Source organism: Xiphophorus couchianus, chromosome 23 (assembly GCF_001444195.1).
Source record: "Xiphophorus couchianus chromosome 23, X_couchianus-1.0, whole genome shotgun sequence".
Taxonomy (NCBI): Eukaryota; Metazoa; Chordata; class Actinopteri; order Cyprinodontiformes; family Poeciliidae; genus Xiphophorus; species Xiphophorus couchianus.
Genome location: NC_040250.1, coordinates 4,039,125 through 4,058,448, shown reverse-complemented (window position 1 = coordinate 4,058,448; position 19,324 = coordinate 4,039,125). Strand labels below are relative to the sequence as shown.

The 19,324-nt window shown below is 37.6% G+C and overlaps 3 protein-coding genes across 4 annotated transcripts in view; 1 reads left to right on the top strand and 2 right to left on the bottom strand.

The window, feature by feature from the left end:
• The window catches only part of afg2a (AAA ATPase AFG2A), a 114,126-nt gene extending 110,934 nt beyond the window's left edge, over positions 1-3,192 (bottom strand). Inside the window, exons 1-2 of one of the 2 annotated variants that reach the window (XM_028008746.1) lie at positions 3,034-3,192; positions 351-475 (exon numbers count right to left, since the gene is read on the bottom strand). In XM_028008746.1, coding sequence (XP_027864547.1) covers positions 351-416 — 66 coding nt within the window. In that variant the 5' untranslated portion in view covers positions 417-475; positions 3,034-3,192. Of the gene's footprint in view, positions 1-350; positions 476-1,129; positions 1,359-3,033 lie in introns of those variants that run through there. The other variant, XM_028008745.1, reaches the window with a different exon arrangement.
• nudt6 (nudix (nucleoside diphosphate linked moiety X)-type motif 6) lies at positions 2,053-10,553 on the top strand. The gene is made up of 5 exons (XM_028008747.1): positions 2,053-2,380; positions 3,511-3,714; positions 5,313-5,368; positions 7,336-7,390; positions 9,450-10,553. Exons 1-5 carry the CDS (start codon positions 2,143-2,145, stop codon positions 9,824-9,826), a joined length of 930 nt encoding a protein of 309 aa, XP_027864548.1. The 5' UTR covers positions 2,053-2,142; the 3' UTR covers positions 9,827-10,553.
• Positions 10,554-10,637: 84 nt separating this feature from the next.
• fgf2 (fibroblast growth factor 2) lies at positions 10,638-18,429 on the bottom strand. The gene is made up of 3 exons (XM_028008748.1): positions 16,301-18,429; positions 12,968-13,071; positions 10,638-11,007 (listed from the first exon to the last, which is right to left on the bottom strand). Exons 1-3 carry the CDS (start codon positions 16,476-16,478, stop codon positions 10,822-10,824), a joined length of 468 nt encoding a protein of 155 aa, XP_027864549.1. The 5' UTR covers positions 16,479-18,429; the 3' UTR covers positions 10,638-10,821.
• Positions 18,430-19,324: the final 895 nt, after the last annotated feature.

Sequence of the window (19,324 nt, the reverse complement as noted above, 5' to 3'; positions counted from 1 at the left end):
TCAAAGCTGAACAGAATATCCAGAGAGTCAAAGTCCATCATTTATCCAAGTGAATATTCAAGCTTCTACAACATAGTAGCAAATAAGATGCAGCATGTTATCTTCTACAGTTACAAAAAAAAAAAAAATCAGATCTTTATTTAAGTCAAAAGAAACAGAATGCCTTTCCTTCATTTAAACAGAAACCAGCTTAAAGAAAAAGAAATGCAGAAACAAAATTGGATGGTTTTCAATACTTTACCTGCAATTTTAACACTTTGAGCGAGAGGACATTAACATAAAGTAAAATACAGTTTTTCTCAAATGTTTTCCTGAACTATTTATGACTCATTTAATAATATAGAGGTTACCTCTTGTTGTCCCGATGGACTCGTCAGCAGGATCGGTCTCCCGATACAAACACCGGCTGACTTCATAGAACTGAGGCTCAGCTGGGCTAAAGTCTGTCTGCAGCTTTTAGGAGTTTTATCATCAGCTAGAAGGGGAAAAGAGGAAAAAAGTTTGAGTGTTTGCATTAAAGAGAAAACTACTAAATACAAATACAATCAGTTTTTTACTAGGAGCCTTTTAGAGACTCATACAGATCAAATTTTAGAGTTGAATCTAATATGTTAGATTCAACTCTAAAGATATAAGATAGATATATTTATATTAAATCATTTTCATATATATAAAAGTAAAAGTTTAGATTGTCAGAAAAATTTACTTTGCTTTACAGTTCTCTTAAAGGAGCAGAAATCTTTTACATCACATTTTTCCCTCCCACTTAACTTTCCCTAAATAGGCTTGAACACACCACTCTGGATCGCCCATTTCTTTACCAATGACTTTATGGTTTACCAAAGACGAGGCAACACTTTGCTCTGCAATTTTTACAATGGTTGTAAACGCCATTACATCTATATGCTAAAAAATCATGTCAAAGTTTGTTATGTTATGTTATGTTAGCAGTGTGTTATCTATGCTATTTTTCATGAAATAAATATTATCATTCTTCCACGGGTCCAGCTGGAGGAGCATCTTTCAGCATCAGATCAACTGCATCCTCACTCTACAAATACCTCCATTTTCTCATCAGTTTGCATTAACTTTAGCTGCTAAAGGTCAGACTTCTGGTCTAAATTTTCACCTTTTTCAATGAAATCCATAACAGAGAATGAGTTGCAGTCCGGACTTCTGCAGCTTCCTCCATCAAGTCCAGATATCTGCAGGCTGCTGGACTCATCCTTCTGAAGCAGTGAATTATCTCCCTCACTCGCTCTTTTTGATTTGCTCTTATTCTTCTTGGAAGACATGATTACAGTAAAAATATGCTCCACGTGAATCCGGCGACATGTGTAAACATGGAGAGGAGACATCAACTTCCTGGTTAAAGGTTAGTCCCGCCTCTTTTTACCGTAAGAGCACTGAAGTAAGGGGCCAACTTTTTGCTGTGGCTGTGTGGTCATTTCTGTGTGTACAAATCCAATCTAATTAAATGAAACTATAATAAATTAACTAAGAGTAATTTCTTATTAATGTATTTTTTAATTAAATAACAACTTAACGCAAATATTAGCAAGTGGAGTGACTTCAACTCAGAAAAGATATGTGCAAAACTCCATTGAAATAGCATTGTTATTTTAGATATTCTTCGAAATCGACTTTTTAGAAACTAAAATAAGATATGCTAATGATGTTTAAAGCACCTTTAATCTGCAGTCTTATATTCGGGATGACCCTCATATCACATGTATCTTTATTTCCTGTACTTTAAAACAGTTATTTATAATTCTTGGTTAGCCCTTTATGCTACAGTGGACACTCAGTCCGAAGCTCTCGCTGTAATTCAGTTGACATTTATAACATTACTTTAGGATAGTTTGTATATTTAAAGGCCGAATTGTAAAATATTACATTAAGAATATTTAACAGCCAATTTTGTAGGCAAAATAACGATAACTGGCATTATGATAAGAGTTTTGCTACAAGCATGTGAAGTTTACTTAGCTTCCCCCATGCACATTTATACTGATCATTATGGTGTTTACGCAATATCCGGTTTGGACTTTATGTAACTGTACTGAATATGACGCTAACATGCCGGTGTTGAAATGAAGACGTTTAGTTTATAAACTCGCGTTCTTTTAGATTTTCTGCAACATGACCGCCTATGCCTTCCTGTCCAGACTGTCCCCTCTGTCCCCTCTGCTCAGAGGCCGGTTCGGTTGTAAAGTTCGGGCGATTTCTTGCACTGTCACCTGCTCCCAGCTCCACAAAGTGGAGGGACCCGGCGGTTTGACAGGCAAAGTGGATCGGTTCGGTGGTGTGACAGTGAACCTGGCTGAGGTCGGACTCCCGGTGGACATAAGCGAAGATGCATTCAGCAGATTGCTGAAAGGTTTGTTGTCCTGGAGTCACAAAATTATCTCAAATATAATTGAAATGGCACAACTATGAAATAGCTGAGACCTATAAGACACGCAAAAGACAGGTTCCATATTTTTAATCATATTGTTAATAGATGTTTATTACTGCAAATGTTTGCACGCAAAGCTATGAGTGACCCTGGGAACACGGTGTCCTAAAATCGGTCCTTGTTAAAAACACACTCACTTTAATGAAATTCATGAAATACAGCATCAACTCTACAGTAAAAAAAATCTATTTCGTTTAGTTCTAACTGAACTAAAGTCAGTTCAGTTTATTTCAGCTAAATCTAATCATAGAACCAGCTTCACATCTAATTTGATGATATATTCAAGTCTTAATTCAGCTCCTCTGAAAAATACCAACTGGGAAAACAGTTGCTCACTTTCAATAGTCAATAAATAGTAAATAAAGTCCAACTGTGTGAAATCTAATGTCACTATTGCAACGTTTTTGTAAATATTTTTTTTTTCAAATTTCTGTCAGAGAACATTAATGAACATAAAACATCACTAAAACCACAGCAGGTTACAAAATGTAAAAAAAAAAAAAGAAGTTCAATTCAAAAATACTTTATTTATACCAAAAGGAAATTAAATTTTAGAACTCATGTCATCCAAGTACCTTCAAAGAGTCATTGTGGATGGTTATGCTGAGGAAGGATCACCGGTAGCAATAAGTCTCGCAACAAATCTGAAGACGCCTCTGCTTGGAGACAGTTGTATGATTTTTTAATGGCTGCTCTGTCATGGTAACAGCTCAATGTCTGGACAACAGAGACAATACTCCACAGTAGCAAATCTCACCAGTTCTTCTCAAACACTGCTAATCCACCTCATTTGCGTGCAGTGCCATGCTTTTAGAGCCAGACCGTTAGATACAATAGTTTTTCATCATAATTTTTGACCTTATCACATTAGTTCCACAAAATATCATGATAAATTATTATCATGATCGCCTACCCCTCATTACTGGTGTTAAAATAACTAAAGAAAGGTTTACAAAAAAGAAGGCTGTGAATGCTTGACAAGGTGTTGCTGGTAGTAAAAGGTCAATTTAATTTGTGGATTCTTGGTAATCGCTGATATCTGAACTCTCCAGACTCTCTGGTCCAGTGGAAAGCTGAAGGGAAGATGGCCGTGTGGCTACAAGTTCCCATCTCACTGAGTCGATGCGCCGCTGCAGCAGCGACTCACGGCTTCACTTTCCATCACGCCAAAAGCGACCACACCATGCTGGCTCTGTGGATGGGAGAAGGAGAAAGCAGGCTGCCGGGGTTTGCTACTCATCAGGTTGGAGTGGCAGGTAGGGATTTATACTCCAGAACTCTTTGGGGCTTTTTAGCAAGAACATTAATCAAAACGCCTTCATTTCTAAATTAATGTGGATTAGGAAGTCCCACGTCAAAGCAAAATCAAATATTCGGATTTGTTTTTATTTTTTAATCCATTGTATTTTTATTATGTAATTTCAGCTTTAAGAAATAAGAAATGTAAGTTATGGTTGACAACTTCATGATCGTCCAGCAGAGGGCAGAGCGACTTTATTGTCTTTACTAAAGGGCAGCATGTCAGAACATGTCCAGAGCATCCTCTTGGAACAAAAGTCCCCATTTTGTTGCCAAGAACTGGAACAAAATTCTGTTGGAAAAAATTGTTTCCAACAAAACAAAAGTGACATTTAAATATGAAACACTAAAGAACCCAAAATACAAAGATTTGTATGTTGTGATTCTTGTTTTCATTCCTGCCTCAGGGGATGAGGTCTACTAATGATAGCCTCCCTGAAGAGGCCTCCTCCTGCATCATATGGCACAAGAACCGAGGATGACATCAATTTCCACTTCCAAGTCCAAGTCGAGCTTTTTGGACAGCCAATCCATCTTTACACATGTGTGACATTCATTCAGCGCGTCCCGTCCTGCGCAGTCAGACGGAGTCACCGGAAAACACAGTGGCCCGTTTTCCTTCCTCCTCTTCTGCCTCCTTTATTCTGTCATCAGCAGCACATTGCTGCGTCTTTTAGTCATAACCTGCAGCGAAAACAAAAACCTTCTAAGGGAGGACAACAATTTTTATTAATGTTAACATTAAATTTGGACACTGACATCAGTCAATGTTGAGTCACTCAGTTTTTTTAGCTCTGAAAATATTAAGATGTTTTTCCAGTATTTTTCACAAATTACATGTCTGTGTGTGTTACAACTTCTGTCTCTGGAGTTGCTTCGGTGTTTTGTAGGTTTGAACCTAGCTGGTTTTCTTTGTTGATTAGTAGAGTAGGTGACTTTTGAAGAAAAGAGATGAGGTTCCCCCCTTACTGTCTTTCCTTCACCTTCAGGACCAGAAAACAAAAATTATCTTATTAAAATAATAATTTGCTTCCCAGTTAGTGTTTGATTGATTGTTTGACGGATTGATGAATGGATTTAATGAAACTAGAGTGAAACAGAATCAATGCATGTAAAACAGAGCATAGAAATGCAACCTTTAGACATTTGATTTATTATTTCATCCTTTGGTGGTGATGAACATGTATCTTCACCAGCGCTGCAGTTAATGATTATTTTAGTAATCAATTTTCTATTGATATTTAATCACTTAAGGATTTTTTTTACACAATATTATAAATACTAATCATCACTTTATGGTGGAGTTGGAAGGATTCCTGAACTGAACTGAAATGAACTGTTATGATGTGACTGAAACTCAAGCTGCTGAAAGGTTGTTCACTTTGCAGGAACTCAACTTTGATAAAATCTCCCAAAAACCTTCCAGTAAATATTTTCTCACAGAAGCTACTTTCTTACTTAGCAGCCCAGGTAATGCGGAGGCAAGTGTTCCATGTTTACCATGTTTACCATGTTTAAAATTAACACGTGATTATTCAATTTTTTTTTCTCATAGGTGCGGTCCTTGATGAGTCCACTGGAAAAGTTCTGGTTGTCCAAGACAAAAATAAGGTAAATCCTCTGATAGATTAAACCTTTTTGCAGGAGTGTCTAAAAGCAGTCAGCCAAGTTTATATCTTTTTAAAATGCTCTAAAAATGCAGTTCAGGCTTTAAAAATAATGTTGAGATGCACCAATCAGTTTTTCTGATTGGTGCATCTCAACATAGTTTTTATGTTCTCCTTTTTGAACATAAAAAAGAGAAAAATGTGTGTCAGTTTATTTGAAAAAGACAAGAGTCTTGAATCCAACTGAAAATAGACTGAGTTTTTCATTTGATGCAATTTATAAACAGAGAGAAAAAGTCATATTTTTCAGTATTTGATCTGTAGATTCCGACCTCTGAAATATTGATCGATGAACTATTAAAAATCATTAGAACACAACAACTACATGGATTCTAACTAAATAATATGTTTCTGATATGAAACTAGAAGTCCAGCAGCACAGAAGTAGCATGAATGTCTTTGCAAGCTTCACCAGCACCACAATTCAGGCCTTAAGGTAATTAGTAAGAAAAATGAGCCAGAAAATCACAGATATCCTGTCGTTGCTAAAAATGCAGATGATTAGCCTTGTTTATTTATTGACCTGTGTTGGTTGTGTTTATCCAGACTGAGGGTGGATGTCCTCCCAGACATTGGGCTCCTTCAAAATCTCACTTTGCTCCAAGAAGCAAACAGTTTGTTTACATGAGCTGAATGTGTGCTGCACATTGAGCTCTCTCTTAGGACCTCAATCCACAGCTCCCACTGCTTCTCACCTTCAGTTTCAATGAAACTCTTTCAAAATCATTCCTGCCCAGCTATGAGTACATTTCCTTTCTGATAGATAAGGTCTCCTCCAACATGGAGAAATTATTGCAAAATGCAGTTCTTAAATTGTGTAATTTCAGAGAAATTAGTCATCCGATAAAGTTTATGAGACAGCCGGTAAGAGCCCAAAAACAGTTAGATTTAGTAGAGCCCATAACATTGATCTTACTTTAATTCATGGGATCCACTAGAAGCAGAGTGCTACATTGCAAAAAACATAGTCATCATTTGCCTCTTTGTGCATTTATGGAGCTCTGCTTGTTACCTTCTGTCTGAACTGAACTGTGAGTTTCTGCACCTGCCCCTTTAAAGGGAACCTATTGTGCAAAATTCACATTTTGTACATTTTTATACTTCCATTTGGGTTTCTACTGCTTCTAAAAACAGAACATTAATGTTGATGATGAGTGGATGTGAACATCTGACTGCAGACATATTTCACTACAGAGTTTAAGGATGAACCTAGAGGTGGAAAAGTGACTCAACTCTTTTATCTCTTCTGCTCCTCACTGAGCCACGTTTCCTGGAAATGAGGGATTTAAGCCAAGTCCTTGGCAGTAGAAAGCTCCCAGGAGGCTGAATGAGTTCATCTAGAGTTGTGGACTTACTGGAAAGAAACTGAGACGTCATAACTGTTCCATCAGCGCAAACAATGGCCGATCGATTCGTGAATTATGTAAAGGTTACTGTTGTATAATTTACTAACGTTTTCCTGGTGGATCTGGTGTTGGAAGCGTGACAGCGATCAAGCTCAGACACAAACATGCAGTCAAGCAGTACAGAATCTCTTTATTTCTGATAACACAATGCCTGTTATCAGCTTTACATGACAACAAAAGCTGCGGTGCTTTAGTGGTCCTCACAAAAAACAAAGAGGTAACCACAAAAATACACTCAGACGTCATAATTTAACCAGCAGCATACTGTTATTAACCATCAGAGTGTGGTGAAGCAGCTTCATCAGAGTCGCTTCAGCACAGTTAAAGAACCTTTCCCCTTCCTGTGTGTTTATCAGCGCTGATGTGAACTACAAAATACATGTGGAGTATTATGGAGAGAAGCAGGTGATTCTATGTTTATGATGGTTTCTGTCTGCGATTCATTTCCAGCAGCAGCATTTTGTCACGACTCCTATAAAATGTCAGATTTCTATTTTGATTCCAGACCAAGAACGCCTGGAAGTTTCCTGGCGGTTTATCCGATCCAGGAGAGAATATCGGTGAGTGTCTCACTGAGCAGAAAAAAAAACTACTACAGTACATCTAACTAAATCCTTTAAAGTATAACATATACATTCATTATCTGTACAAAATAAGACACATGATATATCTTGTTTCTCCCACTGGAACATTTTAAAAGCAGCGTTAAAAGTATTTACATGATTCCACACGAAAAGCAGCGTCAACCAAAAAAATAATAAAATCTAAATATACGCCTCTTTTATTTTTCTCCCCAGCAGTATAAACATATTTATAAATGTCAGGATTCTTTAAATGTCCCCATTACAGTTCTGTGCAGAAGTCTTAACTCAACCCTCATTTCTATATATGTTGCTTCCAAGCAGATCAAGTTACCTGGAATCACTGAAAGAGGTCCAGGTTAATAATTTATACGTGTTTCTTTGGACCCTGGTTGCTTTTTCACTCCTGGGTGAGCAGAAGTCAATAAACATGTTCAGTGGACTTGAACCGCCTTAAATAGAAGACCGACACAACATGCTACACCTGAAACATCATCAGCTGATGAAGAGACAGGCTACCGCTACATAAAAGACAGGGCCCAATAATTTATTGTCAGGAGACACAATTTTTCACCATTTTGATCAGCTTTTTAAAAAAACATCAAACTAACAAAAGAAAGATCCCAAGAAATAGATAAACAGAAGAAAAGGAAGAAAATAAATATATGATTGAGCTCTACTTGGTGGGAAACCCAAATGTGATGATCTTTTTCAATAATCCAAAACAATGAGTTTCCTTCATTGGTAGCAATGGTCTTAAAGAAACATTTATTTTCAATGAACTTTAACGAAGACCAAAATGAAGAAGAGCCTTTCTCTGTTAGTTGTTCGTTACCATTGAACCTATTTAAGTTTATGGCACTTGAAGTTCTCAATAATAAATACCAGGTTTGATCTAGAGTAAATTGATATTTTGGAGATTTTTAGGAAGAGTTATTAATTTACTTTTGCCTCAGTGACGGTCCTTGGTCTTGTGACACAGGAAATGCAGTTTATCAACCATTAACCCAGAAAGCTCCTAATAGGCCGTCCTATCTTTAGTTCCTGGCCAATTCAGTCTGAAAGACATGATTCAAAACGTAACCACTGACGGTTCACTTAGTTTCAGCTGCAGGTTCTTGTATGTCAACTTCAGCTTGTAAGGATCATCTATCCTACTTTCTACTTTCTATCCTACATAGTTTAGTGAAACTGTCAGAAACTTTGAGAAAAATGACAAAAAAGTTAATTCACTTGGACAGTTTTTGATCGTCTTACTTTGGAGTCTTTGTCAGAGTCCCTTTTCAAATGTTGAAGCTTAAAGTTACATATCTGATTTAAGGGTTGGGTGATAAACTGATTTTATCAATTAATAAAATTTTCTGTATTTGAATATTTAACTTTTGTAAAATCAGCATTTTTTTCATCAATGCATTTCTTGAGTTTCCAAAGACCTGAGTGATGTTAGCACACCCAAGAACTACCATATTGTTTCACAAGTCAGTTTTAAACTTTCTGTTTATTTCAACTTTTTGAGTTCAAAGATTCCGGCCACAAAATAAGATTGCTTTATATAAAATTATTGAAATGATTTAAATAAATGCCATTTTTATGATTTTTCTGTAATTTTTCTTTTTTAAGGAAAATTAAGGGGGGGAAAAAATCACTTAAAATTGGAAATCAAATTTGGTATAAATTTGATGTACCTCATATGAGATTTCAGAGATTTTATTTTTAAGCTGTACCGCCCAGTTTGAATACATGCAGCATGAAATATCCAAATGTTATTTTTTAATCTTTTTTAAGGGGTAAAAGCCTCAGTTAGGAGGATTATTCCCGCTGGTAACTCACACCATGATGGTGAGGTAGGAAGATTGGACTGAAAAACGAGTGAAAAAGCAACCAAACTCCAAGATAAAGAGATTTGAAATCCCTGGAGTGATCAAGACAACTTTTAAAGATTACAGTAATGCCTGACTGGCAGAAAGCAAAGCGTAGAGAAATGGTTTGGTTTGAAACCTTTGCACAGTGATATAAACGTGTAGCAAATCTCCCTCAGGTTCCACCGCTGTTCGTGAAGTGTTTGAAGAGACAGGGGTGCGCTCCAAGTTCAGGTCCCTGCTCAGCATCCGGCAGCAGCACCGGCACCCGGGCGCCTTCGACATGTCGGACATGTACCTCATCTGCCGGCTGAGCCCGCTCACCTACGACATTAACTTCTGCCCTCACGAGTGTCTGCGCTGCGAGTGGCTGAGGGTGAGCGAGCTGGCCGAGACCAGCAGCACCACGCCCATCACGGCCCGCGTCGCCCGGCTGCTGCTGCACGGTCTGGAGCACGGCTTCGACAAGATCGACCTCAAAATGGAAGAGCTGCCGGCCGTCTACTCTGGGATGTTCTACCAGCTGTACCACAGACAGCTTCCTGCTAAATCCTAGAGCTCAGCTGGTGTTTTAATGCCCAGTGTTAACCGGGACTCTTTAGGTACTGCAGATTCTGTAGTTTTCACTTACTCAGGATTAGGACTGCAGCTAACGTTTATTTTAGTAATTGATTATTCTATCAACTAATTGATCATTTTTATTTATTTATTTAACCATTTAAGCCTTTTATTAATATTCTATTAAAATTATTAATTCAGTACCTTTTTAAAATAAGAAAATAAACATTTTATTGCCTAAAAGCAATAACATGGCCTTCCTTTAGTCAATTCAAACTGGGGGAAGTTAAAACTATGCCACTTGAGGAGTTTGGGAAAAAATATTTTCAAGCAAAAGTGTTTTCATCTTAAATGCCAAATTTATTTACATATTTTACAGTTTTGGCTTAATTTCTACTCTGAGTTTGTTTTTTTCTCAGCAAATGGGCTTTTTTTGAGTCTGTATACAATTAATCGATTACTGAATTAGTTGACGATTATTTCAAAAATCGATAAATCGTTTCAGCCCTACTCAGGAGTAGATTTTGTTATTGCTGCTGAAACTCATTGTGGTGGTTGATATATAATGCATTATTTATTATACAAAGTATTAAATTTTTAATTTAATACTTTCTTTCAAATTTAAATCAGTTAAACTGACTCTGATTTTGCACAAATTCTGTTACATAGATAAGAGACAGCTTTAAAAGCTAATTTTATCTATTAAATGTGAATGTGTAACAGTCTGGAAGTGTTCCTGCAATTTTAAATATGGATTTTACTTTAACCTCCTTGGTTTTTGGCTCTAGTTGCTGAATATCTGCTCTCTGTGGACTAAACCTGGAGTAATGCATTTAAATATGTGGTAGCGTTTGGATTTAAAGCTGAATTAATCACACATGTTCCAGAGGAAATAGTTAGATTGTCACAGCTGTTTTAGGCAAAGCCAATCCAACACTGTGGTCATTGGCTCCACATCGTCCAAAAGACGTTCTCTCTCTCTCTGACACCTGGTTAGCACTTTGCCGACATTGGTAGAAAGAGAATGGCCTTCTGACCCGGTCCGGTTTTGCTCCCGGACTTGTACTGGCCAGTCCTCTTCAGTGCCACGTACATGTTTGGGTATTTCCTGGAGCGGTAGGTGTTGTAGTTGTTGCTCTCAAGTCTCTCAAGGAAGTAGCACTCATCTGTTGGACGTCTCTGAAGAAAAAGGGACAGAGCATCGTCATGTTACTGAAGTTTTGTTTTTTTTCTCTCCCCTCCAGGGGGTCTTTTGTGGGCTCTAGTCCCTTATATGAAAGTAGGCTGACAGGAAAGGAGAAGGGGGAAGACATGCGGTAAATGTAGCCGGGTCCGGGAATCGAACCCGCGACGAGGGCTGCTTTCTTGCAGCTTGAATAAAACATGCCTTGACATAAATACAGTAAATAAACCAGTTCATATTTAAAATTGCTTAAGGTCACTTTCAATATGATCAGATTATTATAGAAAAGGGACATTTTTTCTCTAATTCAAATTTTCCATCATTCAGTAAAGATTGTAGTGAGATGAAATTACAGAGAAGTTTTAAAATTTAGACACATACAATAGTCAGGCTGGACATCGTCTTGGGAGGCAACCTCTCATTATGAGGAGGAAATTCCAATTCGTAATTATCCAGTACAAGGTTTTACAACCACCAGGCCTCGTAAATCACCACCACTTCGCAGTTTCAGTGCTACTGGAAGCAGCAAAGCAGCAGTATTTGCCTATTTACACCAATGTTTGGAGAACCTGGTTACCTGGTAAGCAAATTGCTTACCAATGTAAGCAATTTGCTTGGAGCTAAAGTTACCAATTAACTTCAGCTCGAGAAAATTTAGAAAAGAGAACATTTCTGGGGTTGAGCGGGAAAGTTTAAGAGATGCCTAACTTCTTAATGTTATAAAGATTTAAAAGGATCTGGAGAAAGCTTTATAAAAGAGACTAGGCTATAATAAAAGTTTAATGGTCCCCAATGGACAACAAGCACTGATCAAATAAAATCCTTTAACAATTTTTATTTTCTGTTTCAGATACTTTAAAGTAACAAAAAAGAACAGATGCAAAGGTGTTTATGTAAAAAGCATGAACACTTGTAATACTTCAAACGATTTTTTAAAAATTATCTCTTTTTTTGGATGTTTCCCCCACCCAAAAAGACTGAAGTGTTTAACAGAGATTGGGTTGGATGGTTTATATTTCACTTTTATCCACATCATTGTCTAGTACATATCTGTCTGTGCTTTGTTGTGACATTTGTACAGACATTTTAAACAGAAATGTCAGGTTTCTGAAAAGTATGTTTATTATTATTCATACTCTGTTGTGACATTTGTACACTCTAGATCAGGCAGATGCACAATATGACCCCAGAGACTCTTATAGTGACATTTTAAACAGAAATGTCGGGTTTCTGAAAAGTATGTTTATTATAATCACCCAGATTCTGTCATAACTAGCTGTGTGCTGGCACTAGATAATTCTTCTTTACCCCATATGTGGCTTCTGTCCGTTCTGTTGAGACGTTACTTATTACCACAAAGAAGTCCTTGTTCTTTAGGTAAGAATTAAACCGGTCAAGTACTCCACAACCTTCTCCTTGCCCTTTCTTCTGCGTTCTTTGGTCTTCCTGATGTTCACTAATGCTCACTAACCAACCTCCAAGGTTTATTTTCTAACTTTTTGAAACCTAACAGTTATCTGTGCTAATTGTGTTGTGTCACATAAAATCATAAATAAAATGCATTAATGTAACAAAATGGAAAAAAGCTGAATGGTAGTCAGCTCTTCATTTATATCTGCCTTTTCTGCAGGTTTAGCAATCTGCATTTTTAAAGGTAATTAACATATACAGTATTTATATGCTTGTCACATATTTAAATGCTTATTTTCCTTCCCAGTTTACTCTCTGTGGAAAGGAACACTAAATTGAACAAAATTTTTATGGCACTTTAAACCATGACGTGTGATTACCTTTTGTAATCACACCTCTGTGACTTGGACTACAAGACTAAATAACTCAGACGAACTGTTTAGACTTCTTAGAAAAACATTTTTCAATTATTTAATTACATTACCAAGATAACAAAGTAATTTTATATGAAACAGACATAACATCTGTAAAGAGATAGCCACTCACCACTCCAAACAGCCGTCCATCTCTGTTCATCGCCAGATAACGGTTTGCACAAACTCCTTTGATGATCACCTCTCCCACTGAGGTCGCCTGCAGCTGAAGCTTTACTGCAGACCAAGATAAAAGTTTATTTAAATTGAGTAAATAGAAAGCACTTGTACATTCACAGTGGAATGTTTAAACACAGAGAGAGAATGAGCGATCTGTTTACTGAATGAAGGAAAATATAAAAGCGCATCTTCAGATTCAAACTGAATGCTCTCCATTTCCTTCAAGATTATCCATGTTGGCCACAAGAGACACAAATAATGTGGCGGATATATCTGAGGCATCACAGCAGTAAACATGATCATAAAGTCAAAAAACAAAAACAACTATCCACAAGACCTTGAAGATGAAGATTCTCTTTGCTGTGATTTTGTGATGCAACCAAATGCAACCTGTGGTTGCCTCTAAATACCTGAATTTGGTTTGTTTCTGCAGTTGTGATTGAAACGCATATGAGAAGGGCTTAAACTTAAAATAAAATTACATTTTAAGTTTAAGCAAAAAAAATAAAAAAATTGTTTGGGTTTTTCAGAAGAAAAAAAAACCCAAACAAATTTCTTTGGTTTTATCAAAATGTCTCTAATACCATAAGTGTCACATTTTGGACCCAAAACATACAAAGACGTTTAACTGAATGTCAGTGTATATGTTTAAAGTTAATTAGACCATCCTAAAATGTTTGAATACTAATCTATGACTTGCTCATTCCCTCTAGTAAGGAAGGTACAAACAATGTCCAAAGCTAACTGGTATCTTGGGGTCTCCCAAGTCAAGAGATGATATTTATGGCAACCAGTTGCTGGTAGAGGATCTATATTGCTGTGGTCCTGTTTCTTTTGTAAAGGGGGTGTGCCTTTTTGTTTTTGTAAAGTAGAGTGCATGCCATCATGAACTCTTTGAATGATCAGGGTAACTAGGATAAAACCCCGGTGAACTCTGCCAGAAACCATAAAATCTGTTGTTAAATCAACACAGAAATGGTACACCAGACACAAAATTAACCTTATTCAGCCTTTATTCCGAATAGAAAATGTGTGGGATGAACTGAAAACGGCTTACGGGAGCGCACAGGATGACGAGATTTCCAAGGAAAATATGTGATTTTTAATCCCGTAAGAAAAAGTGTCTGTTGTCTATTTTCAATGTTTTCCTTTATTTTAAAACTTAAAAAGAGAAATGTTTGTTCTATAAAAATTTTAAAAAAAAATCCTTTCCTGAGGATTTTTTTGTAATTTTTCATGAGGGCAAAAATTGCTTTTTGGTTTGTAAAGAGTGCAGACACCTGATCTAGAGGATGTGTGGAGGGCTCACTGTATGACCATCATCACCAGAGATAATATTACACAGTAACATGTCCGAGACTTGTTGTTGGCGAACACTGCTAATCCACTTCATTTGCTTTGGAACTCCTCGTCTTTAAATGTCTGTCTGGCCGTATGGTTAGAAAACCAGGCAGAGAGACATTGGAGTTGGGATATGAACCTTGCTCGATATGATTGATGGAAGAGAGGATTTGAACTTTCCCTTCTCTCTTCTCTTTCATTCTGCTCTCCATTCATGCAGCATCCTTTTAAACTAGTATGGAATTTCAGGCATTTTTTTTTTACTTTTGAGAGGCTAATCAACTGCTCCCATCATAACAACTGTCTCATACTAAAAATATAAGAAAAAAATCCTTTCAGTTGCACAACATCCCATACCAGAGGCAATAACTGTCTGAAAATGCAATGCCTCAACTTAAAAAGCAAAGAACAAAAGTCTACAAACAGAAATAACATAACTCAACATCCTGCAATCTGAATGTCTGTATGGTTCAACTTCAAGACATTTTAGTCTCAAGTCCAAGTTCTTTCCTGCTTTTCAAAAACTTCAAAATATTATCAGCATGGATGCCTATAATTGCAATAATGGAGATTTTGTTAAAAATTGTTACGTTAAAGCCAAACAGGTTTCCTCTGTGTTCTGCCTACCACTGTGTGACATTTCATATGTAAATTAAAATGGTGGTAATGAGTGCCCAAGCACCGCTGGTGACCATGTGACAGCTTCATCAAAACCAGATGAAAACCATCTCCACTTCCTTTTGTTTGTTAGGATAGATACTGCTCATCTAACCAGCAGGAACCCATGTGTAGCAAGCCACCAAAAAGGAAGCAGCGGCCTCATAAGATAAATTACAGGATCTGTCTTAAAATTAACCCACAGTAAGTCTTTCAATGCATCTGTCTGAAGTTAGTTACATGGTAGGATGTTTCAAGTCACAGATCAAAGAGGTGTGTTAGCCTAAATAAGAAGGTTTGCTGCTGTAGGTTTGTTTTTTTACAACATATGTCCTGCCCTGAAGGAGGACAGATACCAGCATCAAAACTGTAACATTTGCGATTAAAATACAGGAAATAGTCTGTGGTGACGTCTCTGTCCGAGGTTTTTAGGATGAGGAAAGCAGTATTTTGTGGATCACATGTTCTCTTATGTTTCCAGCCTCATCTGGCAGGTCTGTCAGGGTTTGACAAAAGGAGCATTGATGCAAGGAACTAAAATCACAGTTGACTATTTGAGTAAAAAGCTCAATACTCAATGTAATGAGGATTTATTTCTTTATAAAACAGCAATATTCTCCAAGAAATGTCCATAGGGAGAACAGCAAGAACTAAAGTACTTAAAGACATTTTAGAAACAATTACCAAGTGTCCAAACGATTTGTTTAGCTTCTCATGGCTGACAGGTTGCCCTTTATCTTCAACTACTCTGCCAAGCATGTGTTTTCCCAGGAGGGGAAAAAAGTCCAGGTCCATGTCCTCCCTAGTCCCTCCTACTCACTAATGAAAGTTGAGGACATACTTTCAAGTAATCAGTGACCTGGAAGCCTTCATAGACATAATGGTTGTTCATTCAAAACAAGCACACACATGTTTTCACTTAAAAAGGTACATAGAAGCTGACCTGACTCACTATAAAGCATCTGTTATAATTTCTGATCGTCCTGATGGCTCTGAGAGAGATGGATTTCATTTGCTGTCTTGTGTGACGTAAATCCTTCAGTGAGTGACTCAGCAGGGTGAAAACACAAACTAAAAACATCATTCATTCAAATTCTTTGTCATTTAAAAAACGATTACTAATCTGGAGGTTTTGTGCTTCTCCTAGGTTCTCCTACATTAAATGTAGAATTAACCTCAATAAGCTGGAAGAGTCTCTATCTCCTTTCATTTTCTGTTGCATATGAAAAAATTTAAAGAAGCTTCGTGAAGTGCCCAAAGCAAAAAGAATGAGACTGGAAATACTTACTGTGAGGGTCGCTTTTCTCCCGGATTCCATCCACACCCCCGTCAGGTTTAATCCTCAGAAAAAAGCCTCCGTTTTTACAGTACAGTCTCTTGGGGTCCTTGAAGCTCCCAGGAGGAAAGCCACCAGTGGCGCCGTCCTCAGGTACAGCGGGAAGTGTTGTAATTTCTCCCGTGGCCATCTCCTCCTTTCAAGCTGCTTCCTGGCAACTGCTTCGTCTCCTTCTTGAGAAGTGCAGGAGCCCCGCCGTGGCCTCCCACCTCCCACAAACTTCTCCCTCCTCCCCTTCTCCGCAGCCCTTCACACAGACTGATTCCACTTAACCTCAGAGGTCAGTACTCCTTAGAAGCCCCCTCTCAGGGCGGAAAGTGCCCTTTAAGGCCTGAGAATCTTGAGGGATCAACCTGATTGGAATCATTCATTTCTCATAGTTGTAGCAGTTTGATCTGCTGTCTGTAGAGCTGGCTGCCTCTGTGGCGTACATGCAGAAGGGTTTACATGCAGATCCCTTCAGTTCAACTCTCTTCTTGCAGTTGAAGCTGTGCAGCTGGCTTAGATCTCTGATGAAGGCTTTCCCTTTTGGGCCTCAGTTCGCATGCGCCCTAGGAGCAACCAGACACACATACACACACGCACGCAATGCTCACACCCACTAATCCTTGCCAATTTAACCAGCCAACCCAGTAGAGGTTGGGAAAGGGGGACGGGCAGCTTGGAATCTGTCACTGAGGCTTCAGAGAACTGAAACCAGAACCAGCAGCAGCAGTATGTGAACAGAACCACTGTTTTCATTCACACTCACAAAAGAAGGCTTAAGAAGTCATCCCAGTGACTCAGAGGAAAATTCACTCATAATAAACTATTTCTAACAGAAAGTCCAGGAACTTGCTGAGAAAAGAAAGCCTCACTGAATTCGTGTAGCTGTTATTTTCAACTTATTAAAAGCTGATCAAAGAGAGATACAAAATATCTAGACAAAGGTTTCTCAGTTATTTTGGCCATTTCTGAATGTTAAAAGTTTACTATAAATTTATGATTTATATAATTTGGATTGATGGCGGGATGGTAATTGGAGGGACAAACGGATGGAAGAATAGAACTTTCAGAAAACGAGAAAGTTTGGAAATACAAATATTTTCATATCTACTTCTGATGGCTCATATTTTAACAAGTAATAAGACTAGTTACTGTCAAGATGAGACATAGTTCTACATTACAATGTCAACAGGTGACTATGAAATCATTCAAGGACTGAGCAGATGCTTAGAGTAAATCAGTGTGTGGATGTGTGTATTACGGCTAGAAAGTAGAAGGCCTGAAATCTGGAGTAGTGATGGACTCAGACCTAAACCTTCAGAAACACAACAAGATAATTACAAAGTCGGTCTTTGATCACCAGAAAAACAGATTTACGGTTACTCATTCATGTGCTATATCTTCAGTCGAATTCAGTACTGCAATATTCCCTTTACAGGCCTGCCTAAAGAATCTATGAGACAGCTCCAGCTGATACAGAATGCTGCTGCTCATGTTCTCACTAGGACCAGGAAGACAGGGCACATCACCCCAGTTCCCTTACACTGGCTCCCTGTCGCTCAGAGGATACACTTTAAAATACTTCTGTTAGTTTATAAGGCACTGAATGGCTTCTGCTGTTGTTGTATCAATCTTCCAGATCACTCAGGTAATCTGGTTCAAATATACTTTGCAAACTTAAAAATGTAAGAGTAAAAAGGTGTTTTCTAAAAAGACTACCTAAGCGTTGCGTAACAAAACCTCAGATTTAATATTTTAAAATATCAGATGACATATATAGCTTTGTGCAAATTCTGGTATTGTAAATGTAACTAGTTATTACCCATCTCTGATTATCTTCTGTGTTTCAATCAGTGAGGTGGATATGAACATCATAATTAATTTCTGGCCATATAAGATCCACTTGGAGTTTGGGTTTAACCTAAAAAACCTGAACCCTGGACAGACTGACAGATGTATCTGGTCCTCACAACTGAGAGGATTCTTGGAGCAATCTTCTAACATAAATACCACAATAATTAGTAATATTATCAGAAAAACAGGTTTTAATTTTTAAGGTTTTATATTCTTTCCGAAACAGCTTTTTCCCACTTGCCATCAGACTGCTGAAATCTTAACTGGACTGCACTCAAAAACTGGTCTCCACTTCATACCTTGCACATGTACAGAGCTAAATAACTTCTATTTTACTGTCATTCCTGCACTTTATATTTTATATTTAGATTTATATTCCGGAGTAACCTCATAACATTAGAACCTCAAAACATTGTTCTGAGCCGTATGCAACGAAATTTCGTTCTGTATACACCCTGTGCATGCAAAATGATAATAAAGTAAGTCTAAGTCTTCTCTAATCCAGATATTCAGATAAAGCATAGATGAGTTGCTCTGAACTGTCGGTCGGATCTGTGCCATTCCAGTTCCCCTGTCATTGCCTTGTGGTTGTCATGTCTCACTCGTCTGCCTCGTCACTGTCACCACACAGCAATGCCCTGGTGGAGCTGGGGAAGCTTTTTATTTCACTGAGCTAATTTTAGCACACATGAGACTCTCTCAGAGGAAATGGAAGTACACGCATGTCATTGCCACCGTAAACGTCTAACATACAAAAAGGGGAATTCTGCGTACAATGGCAATACTATAACATTACATCACCATTGATGAGACAGTTCAAGAGTGTTCCTTAAAAGGTCCCCTTTCTAGTTAGCAGCTTTCAAGGGTGTAATTGTGTTTACTTGCATACATTTATTAAATATTCAAAATACTTTTACATCAGCTAATATTCTCTTGAAAGTATTGCTTTGAGGTAATTAGATCTTTATTAGATTATTTCACTAATTTCAATGAGTCTAGGTCAGGGGTCTGCAACCTACAGCTTTGAAGCAGCAAATGGGTATTTGGACCTTTCACAATGGCTCTGAATAACTTTGGCTAAAAAATGAAAAGAAACTAGCTAATGTTTTTAAATTTACATATAACAAACACAGTTTT

Coding starts and splice junctions, on each gene's coding strand:
- fgf2 (XM_028008748.1), bottom strand. CDS start 16,478: ATGGCCACGGGAGAAATTACAACACTTCCCGCTGTACCTGAGGACGGC. Junction 13,072..16,300: donor GGAGAAAAGCGACCCTCACA/GTAAGTATTTCC, acceptor CTTGGTCTGCAG/TAAAGCTTCAGCTGCAGGCG. Junction 11,008..12,967: donor ATGGACGGCTGTTTGGAGTG/GTGAGTGGCTAT, acceptor CTTTTTCTTCAG/AGACGTCCAACAGATGAGTG.
- nudt6 (XM_028008747.1), top strand. CDS start 2,143: ATGACCGCCTATGCCTTCCTGTCCAGACTGTCCCCTCTGTCCCCTCTG. Junction 2,381..3,510: donor ATTCAGCAGATTGCTGAAAG/GTTTGTTGTCCT, acceptor TGAACTCTCCAG/ACTCTCTGGTCCAGTGGAAA. Junction 3,715..5,312: donor TCATCAGGTTGGAGTGGCAG/GTAGGGATTTAT, acceptor TTTTTCTCATAG/GTGCGGTCCTTGATGAGTCC.